Below are 14,088 nucleotides of genomic sequence, written 5' to 3' on the forward strand. Positions count from 1 at the left end.
AAAAAAAAAAAATAATATGAATATTCAAAGTGAGACCTATCTCTGCAGTCTGCCATGGTTCTCATTTGCCACAATGAGCTGCACCTATGGCCCACTTTAGATACTCTAAAAGCCCTGCTCCAGGTTCTAAAAGGCCATCTCCTAATATGGGATCCTACAATTATACACGGTCCTTTATATCCTGTATATTGCTGTTTGGACTTAAAGTTATTTTTGTTCTTATTTGTGGTGTTTCCCCACTGGACAGTGAGCTCCTTGAGAGTAGGGATTGGATCTACTTTTGGTTCCTTTCATATTCCTGGCAATTAGAATACTACTTGGCACATATTAGAAGCTTAAACAAAAGAAGTAACAGATGTGATGATGGAAGGATGGATGGATGGATGGATGGATGGGTATATTAGGAAACTGAGGTAAATCTTTTTTCATTTCTCATCTATGACCATAATGAAAGAGAATCCAATTAATTTGGCAAAAAATTTCTCACTTCTTAAACATTAGAAACCTGTGTTCTACCCCATAACTCCAAAGGCCTGACCTTAGGTCTGCCTTCCTTCCAGCTGAAACATTGCCCTCAACAAAGAACTCACATTAAATTCCTCTCTGAAGAGCTTATTGTCATCAGCCATTCTCCGGTTAATCTCCTCTTCCAGCTTGTCTACAGGCAGGGGTGGGTACTTCCTGTTGGTGCTGGGGGACCTGGCCAGAAGTGGCACACTTTGGGGCTCTGTAGTGCAGAAGGGGGAAAGAGGTCAGTGAGGTTCCCTGGGCACCCAGCCCCTTTTCTGGAGACTAAATTGGAGATTCTATTTCATGGATCAAGCCTCCAAGATCTAGGACTGTTTTCTTTAAAAGCTTTTTTTTTTCTTTTTATAGCCTTGTTCTTTTAAAAGGATGAGGAAACCCCTAATTTCTTGATTTTCTTCCCCATGAGGGTGGTTCCCCATGCCATTAAGGGATGCCTTACCCACATCCTCAGTGCGGCCATTGGATAAGCGGAAAGAATTGGAATGGCTCCCGGCTTGTTTGTATTTCTTAAACCTAATGAGAAAATGTTCATAGTGAAAAACAAAGCACAGAGGAGCAAGAGGCAAATCATTGGCTGTATATTCCTACTTATCAATACAGCCCTTCTAAATCTCCTTCATCAAATAATCAGGCTCTTTCAGAGAAAGGTCACACACATCCTGAGGCAGCTCCATACCATGGTGACTGAACACGTCAAGATGCTCCTGCTTACCCTCAGCATACTAGAATCTACCCCAGGTAACACCAACAGTATATTCTAGCTGGCATGGCTCCTCTGCGAAGCCCCAGTTCCAGGACCCACTGGAGAGCACTGCTACAACCAGGTGGAAAAGCGTAAGTAAGTGGAATACAGTGGGGGAGACAGGAAGATCTATATCAAACAAAAAGATGGTGGTATTTCTTCAGTGCAGCTTGGGAGTCCCTGGGAGAAGCCCAAAGCTTCAGATTGGGTGAGCACAGATCTGGCCACAAGTCTCCTGCAGAATGATGGGGACAAGTGCCAAATTGTAGGGGATACACAAGGTTCCCCTCTATCACTGCAGAAGAACAAGAGGGAGCACAGAATGGTTTGATAAGCCAAAGATAAGGCAGAGGTAAACCAATTATTAGGGCAGTAGCTTTAGCAGGAAAAAAATAAATTCACCACCCTCATTTCTCTCTTGGGTTTTTCTTCCTTGTTTGAGCAGTAATGTCTAGAGGTGAAAGAAGGTGAGAGAGAGGAATCCTGTAACTCACATGGTTCAGCTCAGCATGCCAAGGTCAGGGGTCCTAGAAGGGTTTGGGGACACAGCCCCAACTAGAAGTAAAGTAAGTTTTTGTTGAGTGTGTGATCTCACTGAGGCCCTTTTTAGTGGTTGCTTTATCAGGGCTAGAATTGATGAACCTGAAACATGTATTACTAATAAAAATAGATTGTAGCTTCTTATCCCAACTTCAAAAACTACCATTCTGGGCTTTATAATGAACTGCAGTTGAACTGGACTGGGCTTGGACAGATGGAAGCAAAAGGGAAGGTCTAGGGCTTAAGGAAGACAGAGCTTTTAAACCATTTCTAAGTAGAATTTTAATCTTGGCACTATCATGAGTCATTCCTCCTCTATCCTATTCATTGTTCTTCCAGACTGTGTGGGCTTATTGAGACACTGGGGTATTGAAACTGTCTAAGCAGAAGTATTAACTTGCTTACCTTAACATGTATAAAACTATGATAATAAACACGATCACTAGCAGAGAAGACAGGGCCACCATCACTGCAATAATTGGTGTCTCATCTGAAATCAAGAGAACAGAGTAAGTCATTACCATGTTGTGCAATGGAGGGCTCAAGTCAGCTGTTCAGGGAACACTCAGATGAGGAAAGCAGGCTCATGCAGTGCTTCTGCAGATGGCAGGACATGGAAACACAGGGATAACAGAGTTTGAGTGTATACTTCCCACTGCCCCCTAGGGCTACTGTGGTGGTGTCCAAGGCCCAAGACGACATGCCCACTTCATCTCTGACACACCATACATTTATTTGCTCTCTGCTGACAAAGACTTTACTTCATTCATTGCTATTCCCTTCGAGCTTAAAACAGTACTTAGCACATAAAAAGTACTCAAACATTTGAAGGTACAAATACATCTAATCCTGACACTAGGTTGGGTGTGCAAAGCCAACACTGTACTCTCTCCCAGTCTCAATGGGCTTTTTCTAGAGGAAGATGGGAGAGGAGGCAGAAAAGAGAATTTTCCTATCATTAACCCAAATGGTTTCCTGATGCAGAGAATATTGTTCCTGATTAAGACAGCAGACATTAGACCTTTAGGCACCATGTATCAAAAACTGCTGGGTGCTTCTATATACATCTTGCTCGTGCAGGTACCTCTTACCAAGACCCTAACTACAGCAACATCCAGCTCAGACACATGGCAACCCCCCTCTGTCCCATAGGGCCTGGCTTTCTTTCACCCAATGCCTAGCCTTGTTTCTCATGCAACTGACCAGGTGCTAACTTACTTCCTCCATTCTCACCCCCACCTCCTATGAACTACACAACCAGTGTGAGTTTGTATTTATCATCATCATTTTCCTACCTACTGAAAAGGGGAACACACTGCTCTCATGTAAAGGCCAATTCTATCACATGTGCTCTGGATTATATCCATTTTTGTCATCTCAAAGATATGTTTTCCTCAGAAATGTTGCTCTTCTCAGTTGACTTCTCACAATAGCCATCTAATTTGTTTTCCCTAATTCCTCACCTCTGGGTTCTCCTTAATTATCTGCTCGGACTGTCACCCTCAGTGCTCTGTTCAAACTGCTCAGCCAGGAAACCAACAAATGGCATATTGCCAAATCTAGTGGAAGCATTCCCTCCCTCATCTGATTCAACCTCTTAGCAGCATTTATTCAAAAAATATTTATGAACCAGCAATGGTATGCTAGGCACCATTCAAAATACTGAAAATGGAGAAGTGATCAAGCAGACAAGTAAAAGAAAGCTTACATTCTATAAGGAGGACAGTGTTCATAAACAAGCTAGTACTTAATTTCCAAGAACCAGTACAAAGGCCAGAGTGACATGAGATGCCAGAGAGGTGGGCAGGAACTAGCAGAGCTATGGCTTTGTAGTTCATGGTATGAGTATGGCTTTAATTCCCAGTGTGATGAGAAACCCCATGTGATTGGAGGGCTCTGAACAAAGGAGAGATATAACTGGATTTATACTTTTTTGAAAGATCAGCTAAACTGACTCATAAGCAGCAGCATGAGGTGGGAGGTAATCAGGCAGAATTTGATGCCATGGAAGCCAAGAACAGGGTTTTTCAAGAAGAAAGTAATCAACTCAGTCAAATAATGCCTACAGATTCAGCAGGAAGGGACAGAAGTAAAAGGAAACCTGGATTTGACAAGATGGTGATCTTTTCAGAAGTGGTTTGAGTAATGGGTGAAAAGCCTAAATGGAGTGAATAAAGATAGAGAAGAAAGATACTAACTCCTTTCATGAAGACGTTACTATAAAGGGATACAGAGGGAAAGAGTGGCAGCTGGAGAGAGATAGGAGGTAGACAGCTGGGGTTTTTTGTTTTTTTGTTTCAAAGAGATGGGAGACATTATACCATGCTTCTTTGTTGATGGCAAGTTTTGAACATAAGATGGTAAGTGGCCCCCATCTTAAAATGAGTGTTCAAACTGGTTGATCACTTTTTTTTTTGCAGTGAAGCTATACTTCAAAAACTCCTTCCTCTTTGAAGCACTTTCCTCTCTTGCTTTCTACTGCAGAGCAAACTTCTCACTTTCTATCTCTTGGCTGTTGCATCTCAGTGTCCCTTGCTAGTAGTTTCTCTTCCAACACCAGACCCCTAAATGTAGGAATTCCTTAGGACTCTGTCCTTGGCACTCTTCTCTACACTCTATCTAGTTGGTACGATCAGATAGATGGCCATAAGTACAAAAGACATGCTAGTAATTCCCACATTTGCATTGCTTGGTCAGATCTCTCTTCTGAGCTCCAGCCTCTCAACTTCCTATCGTCTTCTTCACTTTCAATTTCATAGGCAATACCAAGGTTTTGTGTTAAACTTTTTCCTCACCATTTAGTAACCAGCATGCTCATCTAGCCTGCTGCTCAAATAAAAATCCCCTTGATTTCTTCCACATGCTTATCTACTTCAGGCACCAGTGGCTGAAGTTTAGTGAGTGAGGAAAGAATGCAGGATATAACAGAGGGAGGTTGTAAGAGAGCAAGGTAAAGAGATTGAATTTCATTCTGCAAATGTGAGAAACCACTGGAAAGTTTCACACAAGAGAGGGACATTACCTGATTTGATTTCCTAGAGATCATGTTTGCTTAGTGGAAATGGATTTGCAGGGGCCAGAGGCCAGGTTAGAGAACTACACTGGTGACAATAAACAATGGGAAAAGACAAGATTTGGGGTTTTAGGTATAGCTGTAAAATATATCACTTGCAGCTGGGTTGGTTACAGCCATGTTACTCAGGTCCAGTTCTCATTTTTAAAAACGTGTTACTTTTCTGGCCAGGTGCTATGGCTCACACCTGTAATTCTAGCATTCTGTGAAGCTGAGGTGCTTAGATTGCTTGAGCTCAGGAGTTTGAGACCAGATTACACAAGAGCAAGACCCCATCTCTGCCAAAAATAGAAAAACTAGCCAGATGTTGCGGTGGGTGCCTGTAGTCCCAGCTACTTGGGAGACTGAGGCAAGAGGATTGCTCAAGCCCCAAAATTTGAGGTTGCTATGAGCTATGATGCCATAGTACTTTACTGAGGGTAACAAACTAAGACTCTGTCTCAAAAAAATAAATTAACTAAAAAAAAAAAAAAGATAAAAATGTGTTACTTTTCTGAGGGGTCTTCTCTAATGTTCTAATAAAAAATTAGGATCATACATTCCATTTCCTCATCTCTAAAATAAGTCATTCTGAATATTAAATGAGATCATCCATGTAGAGTTGTTGGCAGAGTAGTAAGCACACCTGGTGTACTCAGTCAATGTTACCTATTATTTTCTATATTATTCTCATAGAGCAAGCACCCTATTATTTCCCTTGATAATACATCTCACATGTTGCAACTATACAGATGGCCATACACTATTTAAAATAATCAACTATTTTACATTGCACACAAACTTTACCCTGTATATTTATTTGACACTAGCTGATTAATGAGTATCCCTCCTCTATACAATAAACTCACACGGGCACGGATTACATATCTGCTTTGTTTCTCACTATATATCTAAAACCTAGCACAAGGTTTCACACATAGTAAGCACTAAATAAATAATGGATTATGTTGAGTGAACGAACAAAAGAATTAGTTACTTAACACTAAATATTTCTGTTAAATTCCAATCATAGAGGGAAGTGTATCAGGTATAATAAGAAGGTAATTAGAGACATCTGACTTAAGACAGTGGGGCTGAATCCTTAAATTTACTCTTTCCTATTCCTCAAAGCATGTGGAAATGATAGAATATAGAAACAGTAATGAATAAACAGCATATGTGAATGGTAGCAAAGGTGGGCATCTATAGACCAGAAATGTCAGATTTCTGGAAGACAAAACAGATGGGATTTGGCTGCCCAAGAGGTCAATCTGTGCTCAAGAACCTCCAGCTGAAAACTAAGTAGTAGATTTACCTGTTTAGGCCTCAAGCTCTAAGTCAGTGGGGACTGGGGATGAAAGTGGACCTTGGGACACCAGGATGGTATTTAAACAAAGGCCTGCCAACCCAAGGCCAATATACCCACAGGCCAAAGGACAAGCTGGGGTTTTCCATCCAGACTCAGCTAGAAAAACAAGAGTAGGGAGTTTGTCATAGAGCATAGTGAGGACTTTTTTTTTTTTTTGGCAAACTATAAGCTGCAAATATATTTTCTCAAACTCACACTAATGACATTTTGGGCTAGATAATTCTCTGTTGTGTGGCTCTGTCATGTGCACTGTAGAATATTTAACAACATCTTTTGCCTCTAACTACTAGATGTCAATAGCAAACCCCCAATTGTGATGACCAAAAGCACTTTTAAACAATGCTAAATGCCCTTTGTGGGGGAAATTGCCCGTGGTCAAGAACAACTGGTCTTTATCTACCCGTCCCCTCTCTGGATTATTTTAAAGCAAATCTGAGACACATCATTTCAACTGTAACTACTTCAGTATGTACCATTGAGGGATAAAAATTATTAATAGAACCATAATATCATTATCCCATTTTAAAAGTATTATAACATAAATTTCTTAATGTTACCTAATATTCTTCATTCACTGTTTAAATTCCTCTGATTGTCTTATAAATGTCTTTTTTGTTTGGTTAAAATTGGCATTAGAGTGAGTCTACACATTATATGTGATTGCTAGATACACAAGGCCCACAGAGGGTTTCCTGGGTGGGCCCTGAAGATAGAAAAAGAACATGGTAGTTAGTGCCTGAGTTAACTCTAGGCACTCACAGGAGAGGAAGAAGAGGAAAAGGAAAGGCAGCTTGTCTAGAGGATATCTGTGTCTTGTCCCAATTTCCTGGACCATCAGTGAACAGCTGGTATAGGATATGTGTTTCTGTTTGTCCTCCTGAAGGGACACATACTGTGTTACACATTCCAGGCCACTCAATGCTACAGGGCAAAGGGCAACCAGAGCCCTAGAGGTGACCTTCATAAATAAGGAGGAGAACAATAATGGCCCTGGGAAACAGAGATAAGGAATAGAATACATCTTTTTAAAATATATTGTTCATTTGTACAAGAGTATACTATATTGATTTTTTTAAGCCGCTTTTTAAAAAGGAGCAATCTGAGTATTAAGGAAGAGTTCTTAGGCAACAACAAGAAGATTAGAGGGGAAAATCTCATTAGAAAAGCTGAACAGGAGAACAGACATAACTGAAAACTAAATTAGTAATATGAAAGAGCGAATCATGGAAGCTCCCAGGACACAGAGCAATAAAATATGAAATTATGAGAGCAGAAAAAAGAAACAGCTGGATAGATCTAGGAGATCCAACATCTACTCAAGAAACATCTCAAAGAAGAAACCAGTAAGAAAGGAGGGAAAGAAATAACACAAGAAAGTTCCCTGAGTTATCAAGCCAAAAGAAATAATTTAGTTTGAAGAGTAATATGGAAAAAAAGATCTTTAATTAGAGGCATCCTGAAAACCTTATGAAATTTTGGGTTGAAATCAACCAACCAACCACAGGCCACCTAAAAATGTTCAGGGTGGGGGGGGCCAGCACCTATGGCTCAGTGGGTAGAGCACCAGCCCCATATACCAAGGGTGGTGGGTTCAAACCCAGTCCCAGTCAAACTGCAACAAAAAATAGCCAGGTGTTCTGGTGGGTGCCTGTGGTCCCAGCTACTCGGGAGGCTGAGGCAGGAGAATTGCCTAAGCCCAGGGGTTGGAGTTAGCTGTGAGCTGTGTGATGCCACGGCACTCTACCAAGGGCCATAAAGTGAGACTCTGTCTCTATAAAAAAAAAAAAAAAAAGAAAGAAAAAAAGTTCAGTGGAAGAAAGACTGTCTACAGAGAAGAATCAGATTCACTTACGATTGCTTATCTAAAACATCATTGCTAGGAACCAATGGTGTACTTTCTATAAAGTTTTTAGGATTTTGAGCCTAAAGTTAAACTAGCCAAATTTTCTTATCAGCATCAAAAGAAAGTCATTTTCAGAGTATGGGGCTGCAGGGTTTGACAGACCCGAGAGTTCAAATTTCTATTTATTCACTAGTAGTGTATAGTAAATCTCTTAGAATGATTTACAAAATGGAAATAAAATAGCACTTTCCATCTCTCAGAGTTAATGGGAAATTTAAAAGAAGACACATCTGCAAAGTGCCTGATATGAAAGGAAAAGGACTGGCGCCTTGGCATCCAGAAGCTCACACAGTAGCAGAGAACCTCAGACCAGCTTCCTAGGCTCAAGCAGGTCTTTGTCTGGAATAGGGGCAGGCAAAACTACAGTCCAAATCTAGCCCACCGCCTATTTTTGTAAATAAAATTCTACTGGAAGACAGCCATGTTGGTTAATTTATACATTGTCTATGGCTGCTTTTGGATTAGGAGAAGATAGAGAGAGTGTGTGCACATGTATACCTCTAGTTACAAACTGAAATTATTCATTATCTGGCCCTTGATGGCAAAAGTTTGCCAACCTCTAATCTACAATGTTATTGCCACCTTCTCTTACACAATTCCAGCTCAGATATCACCTTTTTTGTTAAATCCTTCTCTCGTTGCTCCTCTTAATGAAATTAATTGCTACTTCCTTATATAATACTATATACCTAGTCTGCTACAACCCTTATAACATTGGATTGAGGTCAGTGTTATATGTCTACTAAATGATAAATTTTGAAGCCAAGATTCAAGACTTTCCCCTGCCAATATCCCTGAGCTCAATATTTATTCTGTCACTCAATATATAAAGTGACTACTTGTCCCAGGCAGAGTCTGAGAATGCAGCAGGAAACAAAGCAAAATTCTTTGCCTATAGGCATATTCTAGTAGAAACAGGACAATAAATAAGAAATATATAATACAGGCAGTGAAGTAGTGATAAGTGGCATGAAGAAAAATAAGACAAAGTGAAAAAGAGAATGGGCAGTTCTATTTAAGATGGGTGGTCAGGAAAGGTCCCAAATGAATAAATGAATGAATGAGGTACCAGAAAGGCAAGGAACATCTCAGAACTGTTTATGACCACTTGGAGAGGTGACAACTAAAAGCAATAAGGAAAATGGGGAGGTAGCTATCCAGATAATTTATAAATTAATAAAAATTATTAGTTAACATTTAAACATGTATTTCAATAGTAATGTAAAGCAGGCACAGAGCAAAGCACAATCCCATATTATATCATGTAGTTATCCTAACAGCCCTAACACAGATACACCATATTAACTCTATTTTACAGATGAGGAAACTGAGCAAAGACTAAAAAACTTGCCCATGATTACACAGATGCAAATCTAAAGCAAGAAAACAAAGTAACACTATTCTCCACACTATTCATAAATCATAAGACCCACGACACTTTAATTCTTCTAAGCTTTCGGGCTAGAACAATCCTCCATCATGAAAATCTGATTTTACCTCTTGAGACCAAAACTACAACCCATTACATGGTTGGAAGACAACAGAGACAGGAAAGATGTTCCCAGGTCTCTGTGAGGAAAGGAGACTCAGATCTATTAGGGAAAAGGGAGAGAAATGACAGCTCCCTATGTAAGACCTAGAGGTCTATATGCTCAGGATCAAGTCACCCTCCTAAGATTCCTTCTGAAACCGTACAGATTTACTGCCTCATCATGATCAGGACTGTCTTCGTCTGCGTCCACTGAAGATTTAGACTTGCACAGTGCAGGCTGAAACAAGCAAGGCAGGTACATAGGTCCATTCCACATTGCCCCATCTTCCACTCTAGAAAAGTTTTACTTCCTAGAATCAGGCTGGGGGCAGGCATTTCATATGTCACAATTAGCAATAATCTAGGTTATTATGGTAATTTTATTATTTTAATCCTAATATGGGAACTACTTAAATAACAGCTAGGTAAAAGAGGTTTATCTGAGACAAGAAAAAGGATATATATTATTAAAACATATATACTAAGTAAGTAAAGAGTCAACCGAGCTTAAAGCCTACCACTTTGACTTTTGATTTTATTGTAAGACTGGTTAAAAGAGCAGTTTTAGGGAGCAAATATAAGTATCTATTGTAATATAAACCTATTAAGTTCTACATATTTGATAGTAAGAGTCTGGTAAATAAATCTGAATGGCAAGAACACTGCATTAATCCTATGCTTTGTTGCCAAGTTTAGGAAAGTGAGAAATCTGTACACAGTATGGTAACATATCACTATTCCTCACCAAATCGAGTGGTAGATGGACATTACCAAGTATCCACTTCTATGACTCAAATGCTCCCTAATTAGTGGGACTTCATAAGCCTCCAAATGTTCCATTATTTAATCAAATAATGGAGTCAGACAAAAAATCTCAAAACGTCTGATTTGATAAAATAGAAAATCATGATGAAAAAAATGCTTCCAAACTCAAATGTAATAATCATGTCTTAGAATGTTGGATGATCTATCGCTTTTTCTCATGCTCTTTGATAGTAGCCTAATTGTTGTCTTAGGCAAAATGAGCCACACTTATACACAAGAGTATCCAAGTCTTCCTGCTTTATGATGATCAGAGATTCAGCAGTCTATCTTCAACCACAGGTATCTCAGGCTATAGGAACTTTACGCTAGAGGGCTGAAAATCCATAAAATCCATATAAAGCCACAAAGAGTCAACATTTTACAGACTAAGAGAAAGACAATGCAAAGCCAGAATGTTCAAATGTACCTGTGGCCTAGAAATCATAAATAACCTATGGTATAAAAGTTACAGCCTGATATCTATTAAGGCTAATATTAATAAGGTGACAGGACAAAGTAAGATATGTTAATAGTTATTTTATTACTTGTCAAAATACATGATAGCTTAGACTCCATATTCTACATTTTAAAATATATTACATACAGTACTTCTGCTTTTCTGTGTGAAGTTAATATGGAATCAACTTAAGGGAAAGTAAACAAACAACACAGCCATAGATGCACAAGGTTACCACAGACCGTGAGGAAAGGAAACACAGATGAATGCTGTACACTGGGTAAAAGAGACAACAGATACAAGGTGAGTGGCTCACCTCTTCTGTCCTTCGAGTCAGAATTACCTGTGTAATAAGTGAAAAATAAAAACATTCACTCAGGTTAAAGAAGAACATTACTGTTCAATTTAGGGTAAAACTGAACAAACTCCAAAAACAGGATACGTTCCTCCATGTATATGCATATAATGTCAGAGCTAGAAATGAGGTATACTCCAAAAACTAGGAAATAAGATTGCCCAGATTAAATAAACTTTAGTCAGTGTCTGGCTTTCTCCCTGAGTACACAAACAATGAACCATCAATATTCACTAAAAGTACAAGAAAGTAAAGAGAAATAACATGTGATCTTAGAGGACTTTACGGTTTTTGGTCCATTAAAATATAAGAGGGCAAAACTAAGTAAGGATATAAAAGACCTAAATGATAAGAGGTAATAAAATTTAACTGGTACATTCTAAACTTTACACGAACAGAGAAAACCTTCTTTTCACAAGTCCTTATAAATTCCCAATAATACAAACAGTACAATATTCTTTTATCATAATACAATAAACTTAGAAATCAACAAAGTAAGAAAACACTTAAAACTTAACATAAAAGCCAAAATTGAAAAATACCTAAAATAATAATGTTGAAAACACTTTTGTGCAGAACCTGCTATCTCTCTCCTAGTATTAGTCTCTTCCTCTTTTTGCCTTTGATTCAGAGTGCCTGTTATTTAGCTGGACACAAGACTAACAAGCTAAAGGCTATATTTCTGAGGCTCCTTTGTGCTACGTATTAATTACATGATGAATTCCAGCCAATGGGATGTGAGCAAAAGCAATGTGGGTGGGTTCAAACATGGCCCCAGCCAAACTGCAATACCAAAAAAAAAAAAAAAAAGCCGGGCGTTGTGGCAGTCACCTGTGGTCCCAAGCTGATCGGGAGACTGAGGCAAGAGAATCGCCTAAGCCCAAGAGCTGGAGGTTACTGTGTGCTATGACGCCACAGTACTCTACCAAGGGCGACAAAATGAGACTCTGTCTCAAAAAAAAGAAAAGCAATGTGGGTAACTTCCACGTCACATCCTTTGGAAAAGAAATTGTTCCCATTCCTTTTGTTCTTCCTTTCCAGAGGCTGGAACTAGAACCCAGCGATGAGAAACCATCTCTAAGGAAGCACATGAGGGCAATATTGTTAGGATGGCAGGGCTTCAAGAGAAAAAGCAAGTTGGTCCTAAATGAGATAAAGCCCTCTGCCTGTCTCTGGAATGTGACTGGGAAGACAAAGACATTTCAGTCTTAAGTCAAGTTGGTTTATCTTTGTCAGAGCAACTTAGACTAAACACTAATACAACTACCTCCTGGAACACCTATGAAATGTGGCTACAGCCATGCTTACACAAAATTCACAGCATTAAATGTTCACTAACTGGAAAGAATGAAAACAATCATTCAACACAAAAATATTTTTAAAAGTAAAATAAATCTAAAAAAGACAGAATAAGAATAAAGAAGTAGTCAATGAAATAGATAACTACCCTAACCTGTAGCTCAGTGGTTAGGGTGCCAGCCACATATACAGGGGCTCGAGGTTCAAACCTAGCCCGGGCCTGCTAAATAACAATGACAACTGTAACAACAAAAAAATAGCTGGCTGTTGCGGCAGGCACCTGTAGTCCTAGCTAATTGGGAGGCTGAGGCAAGAGAATCACTTAAGCCCAAGAGTTTGAGGTTGCTGTGAGTTGTGATGCCATAGCACTCTACTTAAGGGTGACATAGTGAGACTCTCTCTCAAAAAAAAGAAAGAAAGAAAACTAAAAAACAACAGAACTTATAAATATATAACAGCAGTTCTTTGGAAGACAAAAGCAATAAACCATGAAACAGACAAACGGTTAGTCAACCAAAACAAAAAAATATATAAAATATATGAAATAAAAAAATTCATGGCAATGTAGGAAATTAAACAATCATGAGATACCTTTTCTTCAAATTTATTCAAAATTTGAAAACATAAATGAAACAATTTTCCATGTAAACTTTCAAATATTTTCAAGAAAAAAACAAAACACTAAAAACTAATCAAAAGTAGAAATAGCTTGCAAATATCAACAGAAAAAAATGCTAAATGAAATAATATCAAACAGATATTATTCATTCATCACAAGATGAATGATATCAATCATTCATCACAAGAATGATAACACACATGAACAAGTAGAGTTGCTTTTGCCAGAATGCAGGCAATACAAACATTTTAAACCTATTCGTAGAATTGACCATAACAACAGATCAAAAGAAGAAATTACAGAGATCTTGCTCATTACTCCTGAACAGGCAATAAGCAAAATTTAACATTCATAAATGCTTGAGCAAATACTTGACATAAATGCTCATTAAAACAGAAATAAACTGATAATATATCGTGAATATGACAAACTATATTTCTCTCAATCCAGGAGTCCACTGAAAATGTCCCCTTTAGCTTCAGGTAAAAAAGACAATATTATCTGTTTTTACCTCTGCTCCCTAACTTTGTTCTGGGAATATTTAACAATGCAATTAAATAGCAGAAAGAAAAAGGCCTAAAAATTTAGAAGATATTTGCAAATGAGATGATTTGAAGATAACTGTTGAAGAAAATTACTTCAAACACTAAGAGAGTTTTTAGACAGTCATAAAATATATCTACAAAAGTCAATAACTTTCATATCCCCAATATCAGCCAAGAAGACATAATATAAGAAAATATTCAATTTATACTAACACAAATAATGTTTTTAAAAGTAGGGCTTGTAGGCTCGGCGCCTATAGCTCAACTGGCTAAGGTGCCAGCCACGTACACCTAAGGTGGCGGGTTCGAATCCCCAGCCCGGACCCGCCAAAAGAACAATGACG

The 14,088-nt window shown here is 38.7% G+C and overlaps 1 protein-coding gene across 2 annotated transcripts in view; it reads right to left on the reverse strand.

The window, feature by feature from the left end:
- PTPRA (protein tyrosine phosphatase, receptor type A) overlaps positions 1 to 14,088 on the reverse strand; it is a 69,028-nt gene that overhangs the window by 45,821 nt on the left and 9,119 nt on the right. Inside the window, exons 3-6 of one of the 2 annotated variants that reach the window (XM_023512153.1) lie at positions 11,243 to 11,269; positions 2,216 to 2,300; positions 968 to 1,041; positions 591 to 727 (exon numbers count right to left, since the gene is read on the reverse strand). In XM_023512153.1, the coding sequence (XP_023367921.1) occupies positions 591 to 727; positions 968 to 1,041; positions 2,216 to 2,300; positions 11,243 to 11,269 (323 nt within the window). The remainder of the gene's footprint in view (positions 1 to 590; positions 728 to 967; positions 1,042 to 2,215; positions 2,301 to 11,242; positions 11,270 to 14,088) is intronic. The other variant, XM_003788058.3, reaches the window with a different exon arrangement.

Source organism: Otolemur garnettii, unplaced genomic scaffold (assembly GCF_000181295.1).
Source record: "Otolemur garnettii isolate 467f Iridium unplaced genomic scaffold, OtoGar3 scaffold00025, whole genome shotgun sequence".
Classification (NCBI taxonomy): domain Eukaryota; kingdom Metazoa; phylum Chordata; class Mammalia; order Primates; family Galagidae; genus Otolemur; species Otolemur garnettii.